The sequence below is a fragment of the Takifugu rubripes genome, chromosome 9, assembly GCF_901000725.2.
Source record: "Takifugu rubripes chromosome 9, fTakRub1.2, whole genome shotgun sequence".
NCBI lineage: Eukaryota > Metazoa > Chordata > Actinopteri > Tetraodontiformes > Tetraodontidae > Takifugu > Takifugu rubripes.
The window spans coordinates 2542690-2570685 of NC_042293.1; the positions used below are offsets into that span (position 1 = coordinate 2542690).

The 27996-nt window shown below is 46.1% G+C and overlaps 1 protein-coding gene and 1 long non-coding RNA gene across 4 annotated transcripts in view; one reads left to right on the forward strand and one right to left on the reverse strand.

The window, feature by feature from the left end:
• LOC115251121 (uncharacterized) overlaps positions 1-7712 on the reverse strand; it is a 30625-nt gene extending 22913 nt beyond the window's left edge. The window contains exons 1-2 of the long non-coding RNA XR_003889676.1: positions 7636-7712; positions 6262-6346 (exon numbers count right to left, since the gene is read on the reverse strand). This is a non-coding gene — a long non-coding RNA (uncharacterized lncRNA). The remainder of the gene's footprint in view (positions 1-6261; positions 6347-7635) is intronic.
• sema3d (sema domain, immunoglobulin domain (Ig), short basic domain, secreted, (semaphorin) 3D) lies at positions 3674-27683 on the forward strand. Of its 3 annotated transcripts, none has more exons than XM_011606944.2 (18): positions 3674-3864; positions 10303-10554; positions 13780-13940; positions 15508-15570; positions 15677-15796; positions 15901-15994; positions 16496-16624; positions 17965-18101; positions 19985-20099; positions 20227-20296; positions 20373-20517; positions 20922-21144; positions 21394-21482; positions 21587-21628; positions 22185-22342; positions 23195-23259; positions 23349-23488; positions 26739-27683. In XM_011606944.2, the coding sequence occupies exons 2-18, from the start codon at positions 10353-10355 to the stop codon at positions 27210-27212; spliced, it is 2427 nt and encodes an 808-aa protein (XP_011605246.2). In that variant the 5' UTR covers positions 3674-3864; positions 10303-10352; the 3' UTR covers positions 27213-27683. The 3 variants fall into 3 exon arrangements, with proteins under 3 accessions (XP_011605246.2, XP_003967200.2, XP_029698154.1); XM_003967151.3 differs by lacking the exon at positions 3674-3864 and adding an exon at positions 4150-4429; XM_029842294.1 differs by lacking the exon at positions 3674-3864 and adding an exon at positions 4891-5067.
• Positions 27684-27996: the final 313 nt, after the last annotated feature.

Sequence of the window (27996 nt, forward strand, 5' to 3'; positions counted from 1 at the left end):
CTATGCAGAGCCCTCACCGTAGCTTATGCACATAACACACACCAGTGAGTATTTATGCTGTGTTTTTGCTGCGCTGCATCCACTTTGTGAGGTCTGTGTCTTCATTTTGATGTTTACAGGGAAATCTCCCACGCCTTTGTCTCACATTACTTCCAAAATAAAGAGTGAAAATGTTTAGTTTTATGGATTTTGTGGTTGGTCTGAAGATAGCCTGATGAAAAGGTGTTAAGGCCAAACTCGTGCGGATTCAAAACATGAACTCCGGAAAGAGTTTAAGGTCAAACATCAGTTAATGGATCTAAAAGTCCATGCGGCCAAATCTAAGAGGCCTGGCTCTAAAAAGGTTCACAAGAAGTAAACACTCAACTAGACAAGACAATCTGGCACAGAAGGGAAGTGGGTTCAAATCCCTGAGGAAAGGGGCAGAGACAATTAGACACATGGGGGAGACATGAGGGTAATTAGGTCAGGTAGGTATGGCTGAGGAGGTGAGAGAGGGCACACAGAAAGAAACAGACTGCCTCAAGGAGAAAAGTTGGCAATTCATCTTCTGCTGGTTTGGTTTTTAACATTCCGATACAGCCACACATTGAGAGGATGCTCAGCTCCACACGCAGTTTTCCCTACATGATACCCCAAAATTCCAACCTCCAGGCATGTTCTGCAGGTTCAGGGGTCAGCTGACGGGTAGGCATCTGCCATTAAGCCTCCACATTGTTTTAGTTTGGTTGCTCCACTCCAGCTTTCCCCGTCGGCAGCTCCTTTCTTCACACAAGACTTATCCTTCACTTGGACACACCACCTGCTTCCACTTTCACGTCACCTCTGTCTTAAACTGCGGCCATTTTGAGACCACAAAGCTGCATGCAGTAAACAAATAATCCCACGCTCAGACGCTCAGACATCACTAACAAATGCCGTTCCACCAACAAACAAAAAACAAGACGTTTTCTCAGCGTGCCCTGGTTTGCTACATCTCTGCTCGTGTTATTTTGCGCTCTAATAAGCCGACATGTGTAGTGTTTACCTTTGGCAGCAGGGCCAGCTCTGTTTCGCAACCACCACCTTTGAAGTATGTTTATTTAGGATCTGCATTGATTCAGACTGTGGGATTATGTTTGTGTCAAAGGTTACGCAGCCATTTTAATGTCGCATTGTTATTTTTTTATCTCTTTTAATGTGAAAATATAATTTGCTTTGGTTAAATTAATCATCAGTACACGTTTTGATGGATGGATGATGATGATAGACTGGTTAAAGGCACACAATGGTGATTTTTTTTATGTTTTTCTGTCCATCCATCCATCCATCCATCCATCCATCCATCCATCCATCCATCCATCCATCCATCCATCCATCCATCCATCCATCCATCCATCCATCCATCCACCCATCCATACATACATCCATCCATACATACATCCATTTTCTGACCTTTGAAACCGCTGTGGTGTGCTGGAATGAGTCCCAGCAGACACTAGGTGAACACACACTAGACAGTTTACCAATCAGAGCTAATCCCATGTGGTTCTAAACACACGAAAAGAGGTGGATTCAACCCCATAACCGCCTTGCTATGAGTGGCCCACCGGTTTCGTTCACACAGCAGACCTCGTCTCTCCGCTGCAGCTGTCGGCCATTATTTTATAGGCTTCATTCATCACCTTCAACGTGCACAGAAGATGATTTCCTGCCCGTGAGTTGTGAGATGGTATGTTTGCTCTTTAAAGATCAAGATACTCATCCAATCACAATAAGCGTGTAGCTAATGCTAGCCTTCAAGAGAGATGTTAATAATCAAGCAAACGTCCAAATAGTCAGGTGTTCGCAGTGTATACAGATGTGTATAACTGCTTCCATATTTCTATAGGTCTAACATGCCGAAGATACTGTAAGCCCTTCTATGTGGGTGTTTTTTCCCCCAGCTAGAATCTAATGGTCCTTATTCCTAATCAATGATAAGTAAAAACCATCATTATTAGCTCTGCTCCAGTAGTTCCAGATGATGACGAGCCTGGTGGTAACTTTGTAATCGAGATAAGTTAATCTGTTCAAGTGCAGCGGTGGCACAGAAGCGAGTGGCCAATGTGTGTGTTTGTGTGTGTGTGGGTGGGTTGGATAGGAACTCTCTGGGTGACCAAGCCTGGCTGGCCGCCACTCTGCTGCAGATCATCAAGATTGCTAGAAATTACTCACAGATTGGGCTGCATTCTGCTCCTTAATGTGCATTTTTTGTGTACAAAAGGCCCGCTCCCACGTGAAGGCTCTTTTCTAAACAGCTGAGGACTCTTAATGGAACTCTTAAGGCCCAAGTTTATAAGATTTTCCGCTGTCTGACCCCTCTTGTGTGTTTCGGCTTGCAAATCTTGACCCTATTTTTTCCCCTTGACAAAATAAAACAAAGCTCAGATGGTGAATGCGGGCCCATCACTGCGAGAGGATATATTGGCCACTCATGTTACACTTACACCTAATATTCCAGTGAAAGTGTGCAAAAGCTTTTATTCTCATCCCTTTGAATGGAAGACTGAACGTTCATGCACAAACAGTTCCTCATCCCTGTATGCTCCCTTTCTTCTGACTTCATCTGAGCAATAACATCACAATTTATAAAAAAAATATTCACTATTATTCTGAAACCCACTAACTGCTGATCGTACACATCTGCAGCTTCCCACCTCATCCACGCTGAATAGTTGATCCTCCTTAATGGTGGATCAACTGGATAACAACATTGTGGAATGACAGGGGATTAGGGGAGTATTCTTTGGTTGGCTTTATCGAGCCAAATCCTCCTCATTCGCCCGCACTCCATATATCAAGGAAGAGGGGAAAAATAAACTCAAGATCGCGGTGGTGAGAGAGGGGTAGAGCATGTGGATGAGGGTGCACAAAAAGGAGAGTGGGAACACTTTTAAGATGTCTGAAAGATTAAAAACCTCTAATGAAATAACTTAAACTGGGAGAGAAAGGAAAACATGCAAAGAACAGCAACAGAAATACTTGACGGATGTATTTGTTGTGCACCTAAGAATTTCCTGGTTTTACATTCCTGACATAGTAGCTCAATTAGTAATGCTTTATTAAAAGTTATATTAAGTTTCTCACAAACCTTTGTGTGTGTGGCTGGATTATGAATAGAAACAGTCAGCGAAAACCCACACAGACACCCCACAATTAGAAGTTGGGGTCACATTCTGCACCTTTTTAATATGACACAGCTTCTTTAGGTTTAAAAAAGTAAAATTAAATGGGCGAACAGGGCACTAGTGACCTTTGTACCTGTGAAACTGACCCTACGCTGACACCGTGTGAATGTCAGGTCACTCCTCAAAGCACTTGAACACACAATGATAATGCATGTCAGCTATTACAAAACTAAGAGGACGCAACAATGGGACAAAATGCAAAAGGCAGCATCTTATTAAAACTCATAATAACAAAGCAGAACCAAGAACGTTTTGTTCTCCATCCAGACACTGATACAAGACACCTGCAAGCCTCCGAAGTCTCCTGGACCTGCTCACCTTTGCCAGAAACATAATTACTGCAATAAGCAGGCTTCACTTTATGACCGGCCCGGTCTCCAACCGGGCCCCCCACCCCCACTACCACCACACCTTGCATTGGAGCTCTCATCTTAACTGGGTGTGACATCTGCTATCCTTTCCTCTTCCAAACCTCAAAATCTATTCAAGATTGCGCGCACTTAAAAAGGATTGGCGGGCCAAGCTATGGAAACCAGCTGTGCTCTCCTCTCACCGGTGCTTTGATGGCACATGTTCATCAGATTTATGAAAAGCCAGCAATAGGACCACGATACCAGTGCCACCAGTGCCATCTCAAAACAGTTGTGGAGCACAAGTAAGTACATTATAAGTGATATGTTTGTTGTCCTGTAACATTTCATCTTATCTGACCGTAAATATGCTTCTATAGTAAACTTTTCAAGCCACATTTCTTGTACCCTATAGAGTCTATAGGGTACCTTGTTGGTGAATTACATTGTCCTCATCTCTTTCGGCATTCCATCTCTTTTTTTAGTGTAATGCCACTTAATCCATCAATCCCGGGGCTCTTTAAGTCTTTAAAAGTCAGACTGTAATTACGGGATAGTGACCGGTCCGGGTCGTGGCTGGCAGCGAGACAGATGCGGAGACCCCTCCCATCCAGCCGCCGCAGAAGTAGCAGCGGCAGCGGGAGTTTTCCGGCTGTTTCTGCCTGTTTGAAGTGGCCCACGGTGAGCAGCCATCCAGCGCGCACAGTCACACAGGCTGAGCCGAGAGTTGGACAGCGCGCGTCAGGCGGCTTTACGCGCGTTTGGTTTCGCCTTTTCACTCTGTGCGTCAGACGATCAAGTTGGGAGCCACGGGCGTGCGCGCCTCTGGGCATGTGTTGCGTGTGAGAGGAGACGGAGCTGAACGCGCAGGTAAGTCGAACGGAGCAACAACTTCATCTGAGTTGAGTTACATCGCGTTACTTTTAGTGTTTTGTTTGGTGTCGCTCACGAAACCGAAGAACCCTTAATCGGACACGGAGGTTGGCGTTTAATGGAAAGTGTTTCATTTTTTCTCTTGTGTGAATTTTAGTAAAATATGTAAAACAGTTCATTTAAGCTAAGTCGAAATTTTTCTCTAATCTTTAAATGGGGGTGTATTTATATTTGCAACCTCAGTTCAAAGGAATATTAATGTGATTTTGAAACAGGATGCAACTTGAATTTATTTTGGAGTAGTTACAGAAGAGATGGAGCATTATATGAAGCTGTCTCATCCTTTTCTGTGATCCAGAATACTGGTGTGATTTAGGAACCCTCTGTGTGTATTTGACCTGCTTTACTGTGCTGTAGAAAGGGAACCAAAAAGGCCCATGTGGGCTTGAGTGCAAGCACTTAGTTTTTCTTCTCCTGCCTGTATTCCAGCAGCTAAAAGACCTTTTCGCCACTCGCCACACTTGTAAAGGTTTATCTAATCCTTTATGAGGACCGTTGATTTGAGGGGGGATGCTGTGAGAAAAGAAACCACCAAGGGCGGTGGAGTTTCAGGGCTGTAGATCCACATGGCTGAGGTAACCATAATAAGTTCTGCTCCAGGACACCAAAACACAATTCGCCACATCATAATTATCTTTGTCAAAAGCTGTACTTTAAAAAGAAAGTTGCAGCTGAGACTTCTGTATACACAGCCTAGAAATCACAGTCTGAAGATGTATACCTTTAAATAATTTATAAGTGGCAACACTCTTTCCAAATGAGGCGCTGTCGTGTTTCTCTGAGTGCTCCCGAGGGATTTGGAAAGTTTGAATGTGATAGTCCTGCGTGAGTTTATTGTTTATTAGTTAAGACCAGAATAAATGTGGACTGGGCTGATCCTGACCTTGTTCTGCTTGTTCACTGTATGGGTCCTGTCTAGACTGACCCATTATTACAAAAACCAAATAAATATAGCCATGGTGTCAGTATTGACATGTGCGTGGTGAAGGGCTCCCGGAGCTCCGTGACTGCCTCTGGTGAGAACATCAGAGAGCGCGCAGCTCCTGCCGGAGCATTTTCCTGGGCCCCGATGAAAAGCGAAAGTTGCAAAAGCCTGTTTTTTTTACAAATCCTGACAGGTTTTCCATTGGAAAGTGTTAAAATCCAGCCTTAGCAATGCTGCGCGCTAGCCCATCCTTATATGGACACGTTTCCACGGCCCTGCAGCGCAGACAGACATAACATGTGGAGCACCTTTCAGAAAGTTAGTGTGTTTAGAGAGACCACAACAACTCGGTGCCAATGACTCTCAGACAGACGGCCCTGCAGGGTTTGTGTGCCCCGCCGCCCCGTGTCTCCTCTGTTTGTAATAACCTGGAGCTTTAGGCAATAGCTCAACAAAAGCATCCCCGCTTCACACGTTTGCTGAAGACTTTAAATGCTCTTGAGAAGAGTTGTTGCATAGCACACGCGGGTGTTTCTCCGTGTCCTCAGTCCATTAAGACACAAGTGAGGCACTTACAACTGTCAGTTTCCATGCCCTATTTCTCCCATCTGCACCCCCCTCCCCGCACCCCGATGGTATTAGCTTACACAGTCACATTTGTTCATACATGCAGCCACTCATATGGATTCAGAGTTGCTCGCCCGAGTCGGTTCGGAGTGTGTAGGGTTACCTGTTCTGTTACCACGGCCAACATGTTTGCCCATATGGTGCTGTCTCACCTGCTGTCTCACCATCATTTAGATCTTTTATATTCAAAAGAGTCCCATCACATGCACTCTCCCACCTCTCCCGGTAGCCGGTGTTGTGACAGCAGGCCTCAGATGGTACCGTTCCGGTTGAGCGGCAGAGCTGCAGGGTCTGTCATTTCTCTGGAACGGAGGATTAAAGAGCAACATTAAAGATACATATGGAGCTCTAACAGAGGTGGAGCATGATCTGTTTTCTGTTGTCGATGTATTGGGTTACTGGGCAAGTATATTAGCCTCAAGTGTTCTGTTACCAAGACTTTAGATAGTAGTTTAGGGAGGGACAAATGGTGGACAGCAAGGACCTCAGGGTTGGAATTTTATCCATCTCTGTTTTTTTTTTAGCCCTCCCACAAAAATTCCTCTGGGATTCACACTCCATATCACCCACCATTGATCATAGGGATTCCTGGAGAAAGCATGATTGTCATGAGAGCTCATATTGAGTGAGGGAGGACTTTCTGGGATCAGGGAGTGTTGATTTATAGGATTTATTAGAAGGTAAACACTTGTAGAAACTGCAGTTTCTCCCTGGCAAGCCATCAAATGATCTGTGTTCTACTCCATTACACAGGGAGGTATTACGTATCCTCCTCACTTAACATATTTTATACTGTGGTATAGTTAATTTATTGTGTGGGGCCATTCTCCGACTTCAAAGACTGTCATCGTGAGATTAAACTTTGCATGTTAGAGGATCTCTGGCAGGTTCCTGAGTGATATGTATTTCCCGTGGGACTCACACATGCTGTGCTGATATTGTGTTTCGTTCAGATAAGGAGTGATGTTGGTGTTTAAAACGCAAAATGATTCATGTCTTGCTTGCTTCAGCATTTATTCAGCAACAGTCAACCACTTACGAGACCAAAAAAAGAGCAAAATTTATCCCCTAAATGATTCCAGCAGATTGTGAACATACAGCATGACGGTTGATGTCTGAAGCTGAAATCTGTGTCTGATTTTTATAGTCTAGCATCAGAAATACAACAAACAGCCTTTTGTAGAGCGGAACAATTTTACTGCAAGGTTGTTAGCAACCAGCTCGATATTTATATAATTAGCAAGAACGCTTGAAGAATACACATCGAGGATTTAACACAGAACTTCACAGTCGGGCTTGAGTCAGGCTGAGCAATAATTGGGATTTTTAAGAGTCCTGTGATTCGACAGAGCGCTCTCATGGTTAAGGAGAGTTGTTCAACACTTGTTGTCACCATTAGATGCCACCAAATCTCACACGCTGGATCCTTCACCATTGTGAAAACCTGACTTTTTAAGTTACTAATTTTTTTGCTTTTAATTTAGTCGGAAGACAGTTGAATTCAGCTATTACACTTTAAAAAAAAGTCTTCTAACTCTGTGTATCAGCTCCCATTTTCCAGCATCTTCTACAGGGTGGCTAGTTGACCTACCGTTGGTGTTCTGGTGGCTGTGCTGAATGTTTCCTCTACCAGACGCAGACCCACTGGGGAGTTACATTCTAACTTAAATGCAAGTGTAAAGAAGAAAAAAAAAAGATTGACTGCCAAGGAAAACAACTAATGTCTTGAGAGCTAGAAACAATTACCTATGCTGTTCCGCCAGGTCAGTGCCTGTGGTGGGGGAACAAAGACAAATAGCCGAGCTAATGCAGCCTGTCCTGCGGAGATGGAGCTCTTTGATAACAGCCTGCTGTACAGGGCACCTGGGTGTCACTAAATGCCTCATTAGGGGTGGTCTCTGCGTGAGAATGCCCATGGCCAAACAACTTTATCACCATCTGCTGCTTTCTCACGTCTCCTGTCAACTTCCACGGGGAAGTTTTTGCCATTTAGGTTTCTAACTGAGCCTCGGAAACCCTAGATTTTAGGATAAATCTTGAGTGGTGGTGGGGCTGTTGCTTTACAGCACATATATCCGCTATATTCGCTTGATGCAGAGCTGTTTCTGAGGAGGTGACGACGTCTATGAAATTCCGTATGTGGCAGCGAGATCAGAATCCAACAGCGCCTCATTGGCGGCGCGCATTAAATTACCATTTTTCCAAAATTACCATTAGGATGGTTCCCCCACCCTTTGCCAAAGACAACAGAGAACGCGGCCACCAGGAAGCACGAGTGTTAGCTTAACCCACATGGCACAAGCTGCCTGTTTCTTCACTTTCTCACCTCTTTGTCACGCTCTTGTCAAGTGACGGGCAGACGGGCTGCAAGTTGTACATCTTTCCCTGCGTGACAGCCTCCTGCTGTCGCCCTTTTCCCTACAGATGGTGCATTTGTAGATTGTTGTTGTGCAACAATCCCCGCTGATCGATGCAGGAAGTCAAGTCAAGCAGCATTTGAACGCTAGCGAAATCGTGTCACCTCTCTCTCGAATATGAGCAAGGCGGGGTCCCGCCATCGACGCGCTCGCCAACGCTCTGAAAGAATTCAGTGCCTGCACAGATTTCCGATCTTCTCACATTCCCCACCCGCTGCTGATGGCCCGTTCATCACGCGCAGCTCTCTATCTGTGTTTCTAACCCCGAAGGTGCGAAGGAGCCTCGATTTGTCATCTTAGATAAACAGAAGTCTGCTGTTCATCAGGGTCTGGTCGTGTTTAAAGCTGTTGAGGGCCTGGATGGGTGCCACTCTGCGCTGACTCTCAGATGTGATGTCTTCGTATTTCAGACACCAGATGACAAAGCTGGACCAGGGAAAATAAATAAAGTGAAATGATGTCGAGTTGTATAGCTTGTGTCTGCCCGCCAGCATGAATTTATTATGTTTTATCACGCTGCCTGACGGCCCGTGTGAAGGGGTGAATTACACGCTGACGGTGTCACCTTTAACAATAATCCTTCTGCTGGAGAGACAGGATTGGAAATATCTTCTTCCTAAGAAACAATGTGTTTATTTCAGGTGTTTGAGGCATACAGGGGCGTGTGGCTCCATTAATCTCTGTTGACACTGTTTACGGTGTCACATGACAGGTTGATGTGTGTTATCTGGCTCGGGGGGTGTGGGGGTGAGGCTGCGGGTGGAAGGAACTTTAAGAGGGAGATGCAGCAATAAGGACTAAAACCGGGGAGTCATCCTTGTGATTCACTCATTAATTTCCTCATCGATGGGCAAGTTAATTAGTAGCCAGGCGGCGGAGGAATGCACCGTATTTGTGGTGGGTGGCCTCGCACAAGGTTATCACAAGGCGCCGTTGCATTCCAAATAACGTGTCATGCTATCGATACATGTATAATCAGAACCTCATGTAACGGCACAAGCATTTGCACGGAAATACACTTATTTCTACAGGCTACAGGTTTTAATAAATACAGCGCACAGTAACTATGGTTACTGTAGGGGTGTGGACATCATTCCATATAAGTTGTATTTTTTTGATTCTCTGTAGGTACCTGTTGTGTCAGTTGCGTAAGGCCCTCGCATGACTCCAACAAGTCGGTTTCTATGCCTCAGAAAATGTTTCATTTTCAGCCACAATGACTTTGCTTCGTTTAAGTTTAATTATCGCACATCGCTCAAGTTGTCCTTGTTTATTAGTAGCAGGGGTTCCCATGAGGGTTCAGTCAACCGCTTCATTTCGCATTGAGCCTGAACTGAAGTCTGCGGCCTCTCCTCTTCACTGGAGTCCTCCACAGAACATGGCCCATTCTTTACAGGAGATAAAGGAGGCACTGACAGGGTCATCAGGCAATGCAGAAACGATTGCCCATTGGATCATTAACCGGAGAATCAAATGACTTAACCCAGTCAAAAAGAAGATATAAGAAGGGAGAGAGGAGTCTAAAGGGGGCGTGGCTACGTGATAGATAGCCGAAGTGGGCATTTTTGCCGGCTTGACCTTTGTTGTTGGACAAATAGATTTAACGTCGAGACAAAAGGAAAGCCCGCAACAGGCAACAGCTGATGCAGGATGGGTAATGAGAGGGGACATGCCTGCAGGGCTCCATGGTGAAAGAGCCGAAAAGCCACAACAGAAACCTGTGTACATATCCTGCGTGCAGTTAGATGAGACTACCGTACACACACCCACACACATGCACACGCACACAGAATATAATGGCTCCTCCCTAGCTTGACTCCTTTTTTTTGGGCTCCCTTCAGGGTTAAAAGAAGGGACCGAGTGAAAGCAGAGGAAGACCACTGCACACATCATGAAGACAGGGGACTTTGCAAGTCACAGCAGAGTCCGGACTCTGCGTTGCATGTCTGCAAGTAATTATGGTGGCAAAGGGAAGAGGATTAAAGTGCCATCCCCTCCAGGGGCACCATTAGTGGGGCTGATGCTGTTGGTCGCCCTACCTTTTGGTGCAGGCTTCAAACAAAGTGTCCCCAGAGTCAAACTCGACCACAGAGGTAAGATATAAACTATTATTCCTTTTTCCACTTCCTTGTTCATGCATATTTATATTTACTTTGACTTAAAAAAAACGTTTGACCAAAAGATAAGTGAAAATATGTGGACCGACTATAATTTCAAGCTACCATACATTATAATCTCCCGTAAACATAGTAACATTTCAGCCAGTCATTGTGTGTCTTTAGTGGTCCAGCCTGGCCCTCCTTTCTTTTTCTTTGTTTTTCCTCTGGTTTCCTACACGCAGCTAAAAAGATAAGTGAGGAGAGAACGGCACACACTCGGCTGTGCTGTTAAAATAAATGGCTTTTGAAACATCACTGTAAAGTAGATCCAAAGCTTTAAGCCTCACTTATTGCTCCATTCCACCACCTCGTGATTCCCTATTTGTTGTGTCCTTGTTATTATTGCATTAAAATAAACTGTTCCTACAACCCAGTCTGATGGTCTGACTGGTTAGCTAACTCACATGCCGAGCACTTATATCCCAGTGATGCTATTGGTTCCTAGGTGACTGGTATTGGGTTGTACAGTGCAGGAACCAGGAACCAGACTATCTTGTGTTTGGTGTGCCTCATCTCAGTCTGTTTGCTTTGTGTTCAGTGGGGAAAAATTGAATTATTGCCCTGCTTAAAATGCTTTCTCAACCCAACTTCAAAGTCAGTTCCTCGTGTATAAGCTACAGCGCACCATACGAATGAACTGCAGTCTCGCTCCATAAAATTTAATCCTGACTGTGACCTTTAAGTAAACTCCTGAAAAGATTCCAAACCTCGGTATGTGGATGTATGACCTGAATGGCCAACATAAATATATGTAGGTAAGTCCAGGAATAATAACCGCCGTGGACGGTGTTTACTCAGCAGTTGGGATTTTATTTAGTGCTATAGACCCTTTTTATGTACAACCCGCCTGTTGGAGGGGGGAAAAAAATCTGTCGCTGCAAACGAATTAGGCCTATATACCTGAGAAAAAGGGGATCTTTTGACTTTGGGAATGAACGCAGCAGCTTTCTTGTGACCCGAGTTTAGAAAAACAGCAGAACATTGTCAATGTTTGGCCATCCTGAAATGGGAATCTATCAAAAGCAAAATCCCCTCCAAGCGAGCGCGCACGCAGCCTGTCAAGCTCTCATCACTCCGCACTCATCACAAGCACCACCGCCCAGCGCTAATCACTCCTCGAGCATCGCGTTGCATCACCCTCCTGTGAAAACACGGCCTCGGCGAGTGAAGTCTGAAGCTTTGGGAGCAAGATCCTCCCGCGCTGAGCGACCAAAGCGAGCGGAATTTTCGCATGGACGGAGAGATGAAAGGCGGCGTGTGAGACGATGAGAAGAATCATCTGATGAGGATTCATCTGGTCACGGTCATGATTCAAGCATTTTTCAATCACGAGGTCCCTTTTATGTCTTTGTTTTTAATGTGAGACCAAAGGGATTAAATTACACTGCCATCATGCATCCCGAGTCCTGCAGCCAAAACTGTTCACACTGTTCCGGATTTTCCTTCTCCCCGTAAACAGTAATCACGCTCATTATTACTTCTGTTGGAAACTGGGAACAGATCATTATGGTCTGCATAATAATGGCACCGATGCGAGGCACGGCCAGATTAAACGCAGACTTGATTTATCAAAGGGTATCTTCTCGCTCCCCTCCCCATAAAGTTGAGTCATTTGCAGCAGCCTTGAATCACGCCCCACGTTGTGTTGTCTGCAGGTTGACAGTTCCATACATTGTGGCGTTACCTAGCCTAAACCCTCTTTATCAAGCTTAAACATGTCAGCGTCGCCCCGATTCTGCTGCCTCGGAGCAACGGCGGTGGAGCTAATCAAGAGTTATTTATGGTCAGGCAGTTCTGGTGTTTGGAAAGAGGTGTGGACGGCTGCACCGAGGTGCAACAGCTAAGCGCGCTTGCTCAATGGACTCATAGAGCTGCCTGTTTACAGAACAGATTAGCGTTAGCCGCGGGCTAGCAGACCTAATCTCTGCGAGATTTAGTCTTGCTTGGGGTCTGGTATGAGTGTGTGTTGGGTTAGGGGGAGTGGAGGGTAGTGTGTGTGAGCCTGTGTATAGGAGGGGGTATTAAGCAGTATTGTGTGATGTGAAGGGGTCCCAGAAGTTCAACTATTGAGAGTTGGTAACCTCTCCAGTCCTTCAAAGCTAAAGAGAAATCACAATGTCAGTCCTTTCAGAGTGACTCCCCCAGGACTCCCCCACATTGAGCCGGTGTTTATTCAAGGCATGTTGCTATACTAGCTCACTGAAAAGCCTGCTGAGGGGAGAGATCCGTCCAACCCAGAGCGAACAAGGATGCAATCCGGGGGCTGAGAGTGTGGTCCCTGGTCGGCTTTGAGATATTAACTTTCACATCTGAAATAAAATCAACAAGTTCTGATGGCCCATCTTGCTAGGTCCAACACAGCCACTGCCAACATCCCCGCAGCTGGTGCCAATGGACAGATCCCGTTTCCGTATGCTGACATACCGGTTTTAATGGTAGCTGATGGATCCGGACAACATTATGCTTGTAGTCTGATACTGCTGATAAATGCGAGTGAACAACAGCCTCCATCTGCAGCCTCCGCGATGAGTATCAAGTGATCACATGTGCTCGTTACGGCAAATGCAGTCAATTTAACACACGTCAGAAGGCTGTAAAACAAATACGCAGCAGCACGTGGAATGCCTCTTCAAATCAGTATCAGACCATGATCACATGGTGAAGAAACTTTCGCCAAGTCGCAACTCGGGGAGGTAAAACTGCATTTAACTGCCGGGCTCTTAAAACACGGAATGTGTTTCTAGTTGAATGCTCTACTGTCCTCGCGCCGCCGAAACTTGTGCAAAAAGGAACAGCTTGTCGGGACCTGCAGATACTTTCAGTGGTGTTACAAATATGTAAATATGAAATTACTTAAGAAACAGTCTTTAATGGATTCCTGGGAGTAAAAGGGGAACACACTTGGATTCATTTTATGTGTTTCTGCCTAAATGGAACAGTGCCTGAGACATGCTGCAACGACTGCTCATCCATATCTGATAGCAAAGGCTGTGGCTTTAATAGTCATCCCCTCCGTCACCTCAACGGCATGTGTAACCAAAGGGCCGGAACCGCACAAGACACATTGAAATCAACAAATTTGATGAAGTATTTGTGGATGACCGTGACCTCCTCCGTTTCAAATGTTGAGAATTGTCTCTATTTCTGTCCCTGTGATAGAGTTACTGCAGGCTGGCAGCGTGTCTCTGTTTTTGGGCCCTGCTGACGGCCTCCACTCCCACTCGCTGCTGCTGGATGAGGAAAAAGGTCGACTACTGTTGGGAACCAGGGACCACATCTACCTGCTTGACCCCGACGATCTTTCCAGGACCCCCAGGAAGGTACCATGCTGCGGAGTGTTTAAAAATAAAGATAGAATGACAACGTAAAGTTTACGGCCGGATATTAATAACCGGCGCTCATTGCTTGCCTGTCGCCACTGGAGGCTCCCTCATATCTTCGGTTATTTGCCCCGGACAGATCAAAATTAGAGCGAACCACTTAGCGACACTCATACCCTCGCACCATTAAACAGGAGTGATGTAAGCTGTTTTTTTTCCATTACCGTGCCGACGAGCCGGAATGCACTGAGCCGTGTATTGTTTTCAGAGAAGAGCTCGCCTTTCAGTCAGCGGCAGCCCGACGCTGTCCGCCTGCCGAGGTCAGGGTCGTCATGTCGGAGGTCGCGGGGGTGCGCACACAGTTACACGGCGGGCACGCTCCCACTTAGGTATACACAAACACACGGACGCACGAGGACGAAAGCCATATGGTGGAGTTTGTAAATGTGAGCGTGTGTTTATGCAGCTGAGCTTGATGGAGAGCGTTTATTTGATTGCTATCTGGTTTGTTTTAACTCTTTGGCCTTGCTCTTAAAGTGTTGCCGTACTGTTGCCTCTCCTCCATCCACCAAAGGGGTAATACCTCAGCGGTGAATCAGGGAAATGCCTGGAAATGATCTGCCGGTTTCCCGATGTGATCGTAACACACCTCAGTCCCAATCTGAGCCTCCCAGTGGCACACGGTGATTTTGAATGACATGAGGTTCTAATATTTGTGCCAATTGAGGCTCCCGCGACCCGTAGAAGAGGTTGGGGTTGGAGCTCCTTGGAAGGATTTAGGGGAGGGTAATGCAGTAAAGCACCAGCCTGTTACAACACATGTGAGAACGCAACAGTAGAAGGATGCTGAGTGAGTTTGGTTTTTTCTCTAAGGGAGATCAGGTGTGTTATGATCTCCAAAAATAGCAAAGAGTTAAAAAGTGACCTGATGTTCAGTTTTTCTTTGATGAAAGTTTCAGCGAGCATAATGGTGGAAAAATGAAAAGGAAGTCGGCGACATAATGGAAAATACCTGAGTCTAATGGAGGAAACCATAATGCTGGTTCAAAAGCGTGTGGAAATGCCGTTATAATTACTGAAAAATGATAGATAATTTGATATTTTAGCATTTTGGGCGGTCTCGTCTTAAATTCATTCCAGAGCTGAGGGGCCCTCATGGCCCTAAAGATTAACTCAAAAGGACCTTCAGGAAGGTCTTAGGCCACTTTTAGGCTCGTATCAGTTTAGGAGATCAGGAGCTCTCAGTACTACCCTTTAAAGTGTGTTATAACATTTTTCACGGTATTATATGCTCTCCTTTGAGATATCCTAAGACGTCTGTGTGCCGGAACGGTGCACTTCATGCAGCTTGAAATCATTACGGTGTCATTTTATTGGCTTTAAAAGGTGCAGCTTTGTGGTCTGGCAATTGTGCAGTGGGGGTGCAAACGATCCTCTGCAAGGACGCTGTTGATAAAAGGCTTATTTATATTAGCATATTAAAGGAAAACATGTCTACGAAGGCTGCTGGATGCATGCAAACAGGATGTGATGTGAACCCTTTGTGTGTTATTGTGCTTGTGGTTAGATTCACTGGCCTGCGCCCTGGGACCGAGTAGAAACGTGCAAATTGGCAGGAAAAAATGCAAAAGTAAGTCCCCCAAAAGGTCATTTCTTCATGTAGATATGACTCCACACCTGCTCTACGTCCTGTTGGCGCTGATTCGCTGCTGATTTTCTGCTTGTGTTGCTCCCAGCTGGAGTGTGCGAACTTCGTCAGGGTCCTCCATAATTACAACCGCACGCACGTCTACGCCTGCGGGACGGGGGCCTTCCACCCGACCTGCGCTTTTGTTGAAATCACCGGTCGCAGAGAGGTAAAGTACATACGACTGTGTAAACGGGAATGTGACGCGTCCTGGAGCGAGTTCAGAAGTTGGATGGAGATGTTTAAATTGCGGCTCTCTGCTCCCCCTCCCAGGACGGAGCCTTCAGGCTGCTGTCCTCCACGCTGGAGTCCGGCAGGCTCAAATGTCCCTTCGATCCTCTGCAACCGTTTACGTCCATGCTGGCGGGTAAGTTAAAGTCCCGCCTGCGGCTAAACGTGTTTCGCTAAACATGACAATGATGTTGGTGTCGGCGTTCAGGTTTTTCACCACCTGAAATCATCAACGCCGCATCAGGTGCAAACGATCCGTTCCCTAAATCCTCTGGTTTTCCATCCTTGTAAGCTGTTATGATGTTTTTATGTTGTTTTAAGTGCAGCTGTGGCCTTTTATCTTCAACATTAGCTGAGCGGTGGTGCTGTGTGGACAAACACACACTCACACACACACACACACAAACATACGCGGTGTGAAAAAATTAGAAATGAAACTCCTGGGAACCTTAACCTTAACCCTAAACACCTTTAAAAGTGCCTCCATCCTTCCAAAGAAACATTTCTGCTCAAACTTTTCTATTTGTGTTAGTACGTGTCTATATAAAAGGTTCCATTCAAAATGGATTTTTCTCATTTTTGTGGTTTAAATGCCGCCAGCGGCGCTGCTGTACCCATGTTCTGATTGCTGTTCCAGATCAGTACCTCTATGCCGGCACGTCATCCGACTTCCTGGGCAAAGACACCACATTCACGCGCTCCCTGGGGCCTCCCCCTGACCAGAACTACATCCGCACCGACATCTCTGAAGATTATTGGATCAATGGTACGCATGCCCGCAGGTGTCACGCGCCGAGACTTTCCGAACTTTTTTGAAAACAAAACAGAGCTCCTCTCTGCCCTCGGGATGGTTATTGGCATTCCAGAGGCGGAAACGGCTCACTCATTCCTTTTGCTGGAACTTTTATATGAATGCCACTGCCGAGGAGGGGCCGCGCCCACAGGGGATTTCACAGCGTGTCACACAGTTCATGGTCTTAGTCACACAGCTGCATAACTACACACACGTACGCGCGCACGACATGAGGAGTGTGTCTTGCCGGTGTGTATACATCTCCAGTCTCCAGTGTTTTACAGCCGCTGACGGGCTGTCATGTATCAACAGTTGTCACCAGGATCTAAATCCTGACACATGGCCTCCACATTTCACATCCGCACAGTCGGCGATGTTTGGACTAACTCTCCCCGTCTCGCTCGCCGGACGGGCCTTCGGGGCGGCGTCAGAGCGCAGATATTTTGGTTTGGGGAGACTGTGGAACATCTTTGCATGGCCGCGGGACTGGCGGCGACCTTCTGAGGAGTGTGCGAGCAGACGTGAATTAAGCTGTTCCAGTTGGAGGATCACCCTCTGGTGGTTGGCTCGGTTTCATGGGGTTGAGTTAATGTTGATGTAATGTTGATGCAACGCTCAGGCTTTTGGAGCGAATCTCCCCTTCATGGGAACAGCGAGGGTACAATGCTGCTGGGAAATCCCCCTCCAGTCGTTCCACAGCTGTGGTATTGGTTTACCTGCTGTTTTAATTCACGGCGATACACTCTCGTTAGTACTATTTATTGTCCTTTCAAAGTACCTTTTGAGGGTGAAGTTCCAACCCACGGATCCAACCAGGAAATTGACACAATCGGCTCTGCATAATCTGGCTCTTTGGAGCATTTGAATTCAGATTTTGGCTGCATCTGATGGCTGGAAACCAATAATTGAACACATTTTTAGCTGGGTCAGAGCTGCTCTCCCTCTTACAGCTCCAAACATGTGCACAGTGTATCCATGTCACTGAAGATTATCATTAGAAATGGCTAAGTACACATGTGTTTAAGGTTTTTATTTCACTTAATTCGATTACTTTGCTTACATTACGTCGCTGCCGTGCTTTTAACCTTCTTCATCCATCCAACCTGGACAGTGTTTGACCCACTGTGCTCGACCTGAACCTCAACAACGCAATGAAGCTGCTTTTAATTAAAGGTTTTTCCTGATATTTGAATCTACTCTCGCTAAAAGATCCCCTCCAGGTCATGTGACAGATGCTTCCAGGCAGCCACCGGTTTGCAAAAACCTGCCCCAACCTCTAACTCCTCAACCTTCTCTTTCTCTTTCTTCAACAGAGGCCAAGTTTATAGCAGCTCTCCCCATTGCAGACACCTACAATCCAGATGATGATAAAATCTACTTTTTCTTCCGCGAGGTTTCCTGGGAAGGCAACGACAAGAGCGTGCTGTCCAGAGTGGCCCGCGTGTGCAAGGTGAGGTGGTGGAAGTGTCGGACGTACTTGGGCATGTTGGGAAACAACAGGAAGAGGAGGAAGGAGTGAATAAAGAGCGATTTCATAAGAGCGCGCGTCATAACTGTTTGAGTAATTCATAAAAAGGTGCTTGTTTTGGGAAGAGATACAGCGCCGGCGGCCAAATGATGCCAGAGAAGAACACGCACACATCAAGATAAGAAAAGTCCGTACGTCCCTTTTCTTGGTGTCAGGAGCAACCTTGCAGGAACAACCAACAACCTTGTGTTGGTGCTGGCGTAGCTGGATGGTGCACAGCCAAATTCTTCTTCGTGGGATCTAATGTCGACACCCGCCGCGGTGCTATTGTTACAGCGCTAATGCAGCTATCGCTACAAGGCCCAGAAAGCCAGCAGTGGATTCAGATCAGCCTTATCAAATGACGTGGTGCCTTGCTAAATTGCATTGCTTAGAGGAGCCATGGCGTAACTTACACCTCCACCCTTCCATTCCACACACACACACACACACACACACACACACACACACACACACACACACACACACACACACACACAGATCAGATGCTCAAAAATCAGATAGAGATGTTTGAGTTACCCCCTACAGATGTGCGACAGCCTCAGAGGAAGACTTTCCTGATACCGTCTTCTGTTTTGTCATCTGGACGAGTCTCTGAGGGAGAGTAAATCATTGCTTTGGTTTCCTGACGGTGTGCTGACGCGGTTTTAATAGGCGGTGGAACACGAGAACGTCCGTTAATGTGTTTTAACTGAACTTAGAGTGAACACATTCATCCCCCTCTGGGGAGCTAGGCGCCATCATTCAAGGGATTGTGGTTTGATCCAGATTGTCAAACTTCTAATATAGAAGCGGAGTGAATCATTTCTGCTAATGCAAATGTTGTCTTTCTAATGCGCCCATAAAACTCTTTCGGACGGTGTGTCACAACAACTGTAAACCCGGAGGGCACTTTTTCGATGACGGAGGACTGAACCGGTATATATTCATTAGTTTTAGGCTTTTGTGTTCCATTCACTTGGCTTTCACTCATCCAAATGGGACAAAGCAATCCAGGTTGCCATTAGCATTCGGAGGGCTATTGCTACATTCCCAGAAAAAAAGCTTTCGGCGTATTTATGACTTGGGAGTAAGCTGTAAGGCAGACTGCAGGGAGATTCTTGTGGATTATAGTCCTGCCTTCCATGTCTTTCTTTCTCTTTCAGATGCCTCTCTCTCTGCGTTTTTGACCTTTGTTATCTTGAAGCGTACTGCCCATATGTACGGGGACGAGTGCCCTCTTTGGGAGCTTGCAGCCATTGTGAAACATCCCTGCTAAGCGCTTTACATTTTTTTGGCCAACTCTTGAACACAAGTGTGTTTTTGTGTGTTGAGCTCCAGCCTTCTTCTCTGTACCACTTACTGTCCCTGTGTTTTACAGAGGTATCCTTGAACCCTCTCTACTGAAGCACAGCCGTGGATTACTGCTCAAAGCGGCAATTCATATGCTAACTTAAAGTAGCATTTAGCCCGTTTCGATCGCCCCTTTCCCACATGCTGCGCTCTCACTTGTTTCTCTTTGCCTTGAAACTGTCCACTCTTCTCTCAGTCTCCTCCTGTCTTTCATTCACCCCCTCACTTTACAATCACCTCTGATTGTCTCTGTAATAACAAGTGGGTCTCCTATGTGCTAGTTAAATAAGCAGATCTATAGGCATGTGGTTCACCTGTTTATTTTCCTAATTGGAGCAGGAAATCTGACCCAGCCTGCGCCGTGTAGTCTGTTAAATGGATTACAGTTTGAGTGTTTATTATGCGTATTGGTGTTTTATGTGACCGCGCCGGACAGCTGGGCTCTGATGTCAGCGTGTGCGGTTGTGTTTCAGAATGATGTGGGTGGGCTGAGGAGTCTGACCAATAAGTGGACCACCTTTCTCAAAGCCAGACTCGTGTGTTCCATCCCGGGACCGGACGGCGTGGACACACACTTCGATGAGCTCCGTGAGTACCTGTGTGTGTGTGTGTATGTGGGGGGGGGGGGGGGGGTTACCTTCAGAATTTAAAAACTATGGCACCACCATAGCAGCCAGTATTACACTGTATTTTCTTTCTTCTGTTTCCACTTTAGAGGACATTTTTCTGCTCCCGACCAGAGACGACAAAAACCCAGTCGTCTACGCAGTCTTCACCACGTCCAGGTCTGTTCGGGGTCCATCCTGCCCTCGTAGAACCCATCTGTGAACTCACTGACATAGGCTTCCTTCCTGCCCTCAGCTCAATCTTCCGTGGTTCGGCAGTGTGCGTGTACAGCATGGCGGACATCAGGGCTGTTTTTAACGGACCGTACGCTCACAAGGAGGGACCGGACCACCGATGGGTAGAATACGAGGGGAGGATACCGTATCCTCGTCCTGGAACGGTTGGTCCTGCCAGTTGAAGCTAAAGATTCACGGATGATGGATTAAATTAAAATCCTGGGCATCTGTATTAATTAAAAAACAGTAAACATGGGGAACTAAAAAATAACTCAGGTAACATGTGAATCTAGATGAGTTTCGATTTATTTGAAAAGTTATTAAGTCAGCAAAATACAGGTATTGTACAGTAACTGATTACAGTAACTACATTAAGTACCTACTTGAATTTATTCTATACGGGAAGCGAGAGCAGGATTGCAGGATTTGGCAGGCAAACCGTCATTCGTCATGTGTCCACTAGAGGGAGACACGAAACAGGAGTTAGATAGGGACTGCAGATTATGGAGCTGGAACTCGGCTGCACTCTAGATGGGAAATCATTGTGGATTTTTTTTTGTCTTTTTAGTGTCCCAGCAAGACCTATGATTCAAAGATCAAGACCACCAAAGACTTCCCAGATGAGGTGCTCAGTTTCATTCGCTTCCACCCTCTTATGTACCATTCTGTCTACCCTATGACCCGCCGGCCAGTGTTCACACGTGTCCGAGTGGACTACACCCTGACTCAGATCGTGGTGGACAGGGTTTTGGCTGAGGATGGACAGTATGAAGTTATGTTTTTGGGAACAGGTGAGACGCAAACCCTTCACTAATTACCAGGTTGTGCATTGCAACTCTGCATTTCGCCAGAAGATGGCAGTAAAGAGCTTAGCGTATTCTCAAAATCATCAAAGAAATGCTGAAAAATAACTTTTAATGTTTGAGTACACAAAAATGATGTTTTTACTTAGATATTAAAACAATGCATACACAGTGCTGAGGGTGATTATCTGATTTGGTTGATTTACATAATTTTGACAGCTCGGTCTTAAATCACAGATGCTGGCTCGGTTCTGAAGGTGGTGAGCATCACTCAGGAGAACTGGTCAACTGAGGAAATCGTGCTTGAAGAACTTCAAGTTTTCCAGGTTTGCGTTTAGTGCTACACATCCACAGCAGCACAGACTGACACGTGTGGCAGGAGATTACAGACTCGTTTGTTATCATTAAAGGGAAGGTGTTATCATTGCAGGTTCCCACTCCCATCCTCAGCATGGTCATGTCTTCTAAAAAGGTTGGTTTCCCCCTCAACTTTTCTCTTGATGAATCTACGTGGTAAAAGATCAGCAGAGGTCATGAAAGCTTTCAGGCTTCCTCTGGGTCTTTGTAGCCTCCTTCCTCTGTGCACCCTCTCCACCTCCTGTCCTGTTATCTTCGGGTCAGCGGTGTCAGTAGACACTTCAACCCTGATCAGAACTTCCATTTATCTCCAGCAGTGTTTGACCCGTGTGTGTGTTTATGCTCACTCGTGTTTTCAGTGGCTGTCTGAAGTTCTCTTTAGGAATCCCTTTAACTGCAGGCGAGTCAGAGCAGACCTGTCGAGTCGCATTTGTAAAAATTCCTCACGCTGAGAAATCTTTTTAGCTTTGACTTGTTTTTAAAAGGCTTTGAAGATTTGACATTTTTAAAACAGCTGTCACAGTGGCCCAAAGATGAACGATGAGCGATAAACGTGCACTGCTCCTACAGCGGTGATATCCTTCATTTCTGCAAGTCTGGCCAAGTCTGACCTCTCTGAATCCTTTACTGCCCCTAAAGCAGAATGTGGCCTGTCTTTCCTGTCACCATAGCAACAGTTATACGTGGGATCGAGCGAGGGTTTGGCCCAGGTTTCGCCCAGCAGATGTCACCTGTATGGCCAAGCCTGCGCTGAATGCTGCCTGGCCCGTGACCCCTACTGCGCCTGGGATGGACAAACATGCTCACGATACATCCCAGCATCCAAGAGGTGAAAGAGAGAGACACACACACACACATGTCGGATTGAATCATTGATTAGAGAAGCTGATTAATGCTACTGTCATCTAGCACCTCTGAAGCCTCACATATTGAGCGCCATATACATGTACATTTAAAATGAAGAGCCCCTCTTAATCTATAGCTCAACTTCGAGGTCACGCTGCACGTCAGTAGGGTTGTGGTTGTGCTGATCCTGGTCAACTTTAGTCCCAGGGGCTCTTTGAAAGCTGATATTCACAGTATCAGTGTGTGTGTAGGCTGCAGATGTCCCTTCACAGCACTGACAGGATGTAGAGGAACCAAAAACGTCAACAAAAGTTAAAAAAAGGTTTTTTAAACTTCCATTAATCGCTGTCTGTGGCGACATGCACGACAGCAGTTAAAAAGGTCTCATCCGACCTCTTGGTCACGATGTTAGCTTCTTTGCTTTAATAACTCTGTGTTGTTTCCAGAATTCACTTTAATAAAAGTGAATTCACGAATACATGTGGATGGGGGGGGGGGACCAGCTGAACAAACGGTTAAACGGTTACAGTCTGGAGGAACAATGAGTCAAACCAACATGTGGGCAAAATGAAAAGTATTCTTACAGAACACTGAAAACACAACTTATTGTGGCATCTTCATGCAATTATAATGTTGATTTCTGTTTAAATTCAACCAAGCATTATTGTTAGCGTATCTTGCTAAGCTGTAAAGTCCATTGTGGTCCTCACAATTGTATAAAATAATTAGCGCGTGGCACCATCCCAGAGGAAAGATGTATCGATCGGACGTCAATGTCCATTGAGTTCAAAGCCAATAATAAAGTATTACAATATTTTCTGGACGTGTTATGCAGGCGAGCGAGGAGACAGGACATCAAACACGGCGACCCTGCCAGTCAGTGCTGGGACACAGAAGACGGTACAACCTGCAGTGCTGCAAACACACCACAATAATCCGATATGATGAAGCCTCGCCATCCTGGATCTTCATTCTTTTTCCCTCTCTAGGTCCTATGAAGGGTTCGGTAGAGGAGAGACTTCTGTTTGGGGTCCAGAGCAACTCCACATTCCTGGAGTGTATCCCCAAATCCCAGCAGGCCAAGATCCAGTGGAACATTCAGAGGCCTGGATCTGAACGCAAGGAGGAGGTCAGAGAGCGCGCTCGTCCACACATGTCACATATTCGTTACATAAGCCATCAGTTTCCCCCCGGCCCCTCCTTCCTCCTCATCTCGAGTTAAACCTTGTGTTGTTGTTGTTCGCTCTGAGAGTTAACAGTCATTCATCCCAGGTCACACGGTGGGGGGGCGCTTTGGGGGGGGCAAAGGACTGCCCGTTTTTTTCTTACGTAACTACTTTAAAGTTTTCAGAAACATATTTCTTAACTTTCCTGGCGGAGGGGGTCTAAACCTTGAACTCATCAGCATCTGCCTGCGCCACAAATCACACAGCTGCAGGTCCAATTTATCAAAGTCAAACACTTTAAAGTCACCGTGGAAGCGTGGGGATCCAGGGAGGTTCAGAAACACACCAGTTCAAGTTATTTTTACATGTACGAGCGTCCGGGGGTTTCTCCCTTTTTTTCCGGGAAAAAGAACAACGTTCCTTTGGGCCATCCAGAATTTGTTCTAATGAAGTTGTGTATAGAGCAAGATGAAGTTTGACCACGGGAAGCATAAAACAGAGTATGGAAATATGGGAATCATCCTTGTACAGCAGCCAAACACGCTTGGGACACAGTGGGCTGCATTTTTTTGAAATCACTGACACCAACTCTAGCGGAATGATGATGTTGATGTTAAAACCTTGAAATTCTCACCTGTGCGTGATAGGAAAGCACAAAAAACTCTCTGTTTTTGCCCCGTCTGCAGGATGTTGTGTTGTTTTCATCCAGTTTCTTTACGTCAGCCATCTTTAGAGACACTTCTGAGCCCATTCTCCTCACACGTCATCCTCCTCTACGGCATTTCTATACCACTAGTACCGGTAGCTGCTGCTCTATTACCATATCGTTAGCAATAGCGTGTGATGTATATATAGAACCGCTTATGCAGCTTGGGAAGTAATGTAGGGCTGCATTAAACTGCTGCTTTCAAAGGTGTTTGGAGATTTGGTTTGATTATATTTGCACAGATGAAAGCTGAAGGAGGCAGAAGTAGAAGAGCTTTTATTTCCATCAAACCGGGACTGTGCTGGATAGCGATGTGAATGTTAGCGTACGCAAAGGAGAGGATGGGATGGTTTGTTTTGCCGTTTGGTCAGACATCGATTAGGGTCCGGCCGCATATGTAAATGTTCCGAAGCTCCTTAATCCTGGGTGTGCAGAGGGCGGCAGAGGAAGTGCGTTTGCATTTCAGACATTGATAGGGATGCATCAATGATGTCATTCATCAGGGGAAGGAGACGTGCTTACTCAGCACCTCGGCGTCCTCCTCAATAACCCCCCCCAGGCATTTCAAGGTGCCTACTCTCTCTCTCTCTCTCTCTCTCTCTCTCTCCCACTCTTTTTTCTCCGGCCCATATTTCTTCCTACTTCTTCCTGAACTTATTTGGTCCCATAGACCCCTATAGGGTATTGTAAACACGCGGACAGGTGTTGAGGTCACAAAGGGCTCATGGTCAGCATGAAGCCTTTTGTGCGTGTGTGCACATGTGTGTGTGCACGCTTGTGTGTGTGTGTGTTTCGTGATCATTCCCCGCAGCAGAAAGTATAGCAGAACTATCCTCTGGGCCCTCCATATGTTGCGCGGTATTGAACCCAGTGGGGTGTTTACCGTGTTTGTGTGTCTTGACATGCGCTGATATGTGACCTTTTGCACTATAGACAAAGTGACAAAGGCGCGAAGGCAGGAAGTCCTTCCACTCCCCTCAGGGATTGTTATGCGATGGACATTTAAGTTAAATAAATAAAGCCGCATGTGGTGGATGCACAGATGACAAAAGTGTTATTGTTAAACGGTGCTGAAACGTTCTCTAAGCGTAAGCTATTCTGCAGAAAAAGCATCAAAGGTGTCTTTAAATGCACATTAATGGGTTTTCTTCCCTAAACGCCGCCACTGACTAGCAGCAACCAGTCGAGTCGAAAGAGTTCATACAAACCCCAACAAAGCTGGAAAATCTCGGCAAAAACACTTTGTTTGGCAGGTAGTATCAGAGGCCATGTTACAAGTTAGAATTCACCCTGTTCGCTGGCTCTCGCTCCTCTCCATCCCAGCCTGGAACACCAGCAGAGCTGCAGCAGATGATGTCCAAAGTGAAGGAATGATTGCAACACCCCCTTTTCTCCTCTGGTTTTAATCCTCTTTAACCTCCTCCTCAATCCCCACCTTTAGCTTTATTTCCACCTCCATTGCTCTTGACGTCTGAATGTTTCCACATACTTCCCTCCTGGATGTTCCCCTTCCTACCTTGCATTCAGTTTAACCCTTCATCTCCCACACTCATGACAAAAATGTTTTCTACTTTATCAAGAATTACATTTTTGTAACTGACTCAATGCTGATTTGTAACTAATTCCTGCTTCGGTCTAAATGAGATTCCTCTTTTTTCCATTGGTACCAAAAGGGGGCAAGTCCAATGAGGTCTCAGGAGATTAGAACTTAACAGACCGGAGGGTCTTTTGTGTGTCATTTAGGGGTCCGACTCCTGAAACCTTTGATCTGGCTGCAGGATTCATCACCAGTGTTGGCTCCAGAAGGACATTTGAAACAATTAATGTGATATATCCAATAGCTTTTCTTATAGTGCAAACCCTGTACACATTGCGCCAGTTCAAGGCAAATGTAATGCCGTGCAACATTAATAGAAAGTGTTTCAGTGTGTATCGCAGCTCTCTGTCCAATCTGCGTCCTGAGGGTGTCCACTGTGAGGTTGTTCAAAGTCATTAGTCACAGACGCGCTCACATCACGGATTCTGTGTCCAATTGGACTTCTTATGCTTGGCTTAGGGGCTGCAAGTAGCACAAAATCTGGCAGCCTGTGCCTTAGAAGATAATACCACTTGGAAACACTAGGGGGAGGAAAGTTATAAGGCGTACGCCGATGTCTCCAGCAGTGTTTCTCAGATGCATTTGCATGCCGATGCCACGAGGAGACAAGTCTCAGTGTGTCCGTATTAAGTGCTTGTGTTTCTTCTTTTCTGCCCCTGCCTGGGGGGGGGGGGGGGGGGGGGCAGGTGACGCAGCCGCGCATGCACAGACACAGAAGCTGGTTGCACCTTTGCGAATGCTTGTTCTCTGTCCTTTTCCCTCTGAGCACCGCCGACGGTTATTGACACCCTCATGTTGACCCCCTGCCCCCCCACATCACAGTCTGATGCCAGCCACTCCTTATTTAATATATTTCCTGTAGGATTTTTCATGAATTTCAGTCGACATCCTCTTTTTTTTAACCTCCCAGGTCCAGCTGGACGATCGTGTCGTGCACACCGACCGAGGCCTCCTGATTCGCTCCCTCAACGCATCCGACGCTGGCGTTTATATCTGCGTGGCGCAAGAGCACACGCACTTCACCCGCTCTCTTGTCCGGGTCACGCTGCAGCTCGTCTCAAACGGACAGCTGGACGCAAGGCCCAGAGCTGCCGAGGACCTCACGGGGGAGCGCCGCCACGGCGTCGAGTCCCGCCAGCACTACAAGGACTACCTGAGAGCCATGAGCTCGCCGTTCAGCTCTCTGGAGGAGTACTGCGACTCGCTGTGGCTGGAGAAGAGGCCGTCGAGGGGCCGGGGGCGAGGGCTGGGAGGCGGGAAATGGAAATACATTCAGGAAATGAAAAAGAGTCGGAACAGGAGGCACCACAGAGAAAAGCGGGGGGACCAATCAAAACAAGACGGCGTGCTGAGGACAACCGAGCAGGAAGGGGCGACGGTGTGAGGGCTGCAGACGTGATAGAGAACTTTAAATCCTTAAACACTGAGGGTAAGATGTTGCTTAGGGCATTAAAGGCGACACCTTTGGAATGTTTTACAAAGAGAAAAAGGTTTATTTGGGCCGCGATTTGAGCTACAACCCGATTAAAATGACTATTTGTCTGAGAAAAGAAGGCTAAATTTTAATCTTGTAAAGTGACATTCTGGTAGCAACTGTGTTACATTTCAGAAACGAGCCTTTAGGCCAAAAATGACAGAAATGCATTCACGCCGAATGAGTGTAAATATTTATATATCATGTACAGGAGTTATGACATTCTTTATTTAGTCTTAGACTTGATATCTAATATTATTAATAATAATCATGTTTTTGAGGTTGGCAGAATGACATATTTTTGTAAAACTCTTTGACTTTAGTTTCTTTAGATGTTCTCATTTTGTTGTATTTGGAAGTAATTTAAATAAATGTGCCTCCAAAACTTTGAAGTGAATTTCTGTGTGGTGCTCCAGGTTTAGCTGAGCGTCAGGACTATTCAGCAGAGGAGAGACAGACCGAAGCGCTTGTTTTCTGCAGGTTGCGTAAAAGTGTGTGTGATCGGTGCGCGTGGGTTGCCCCTTTCTCAGAACCAACAGGTGAAATTGTTTGCGTCATGAGGATGAGAAGCCTTACACACACTCCAGTAGCTTATGACAGAGTTAAACTTATGCAATCAACACTCCCTGGTTTAACTATCATCTCTGATGTAACGTTTTAGGTGGTGAAATGCTAAAGCTAATGACGTTTACAT

Bases quoted from the DNA above. Each gene is read 5' to 3' on its own strand.
- sema3d (XM_011606944.2), top strand. From the start codon at position 10,353: ATGAAGACAGGGGACTTTGCAAGTCACAGCAGAGTCCGGACTCTGCGT. The intron at 13,941-15,507 runs GTACCATGCTGC...GCTTGTGGTTAG, and splicing joins TTTCCAGGACCCCCAGGAAG to ATTCACTGGCCTGCGCCCTG. The intron at 20,518-20,921 runs GTTGGTCCTGCC...TTGTCTTTTTAG, and splicing joins CGTATCCTCGTCCTGGAACG to TGTCCCAGCAAGACCTATGA.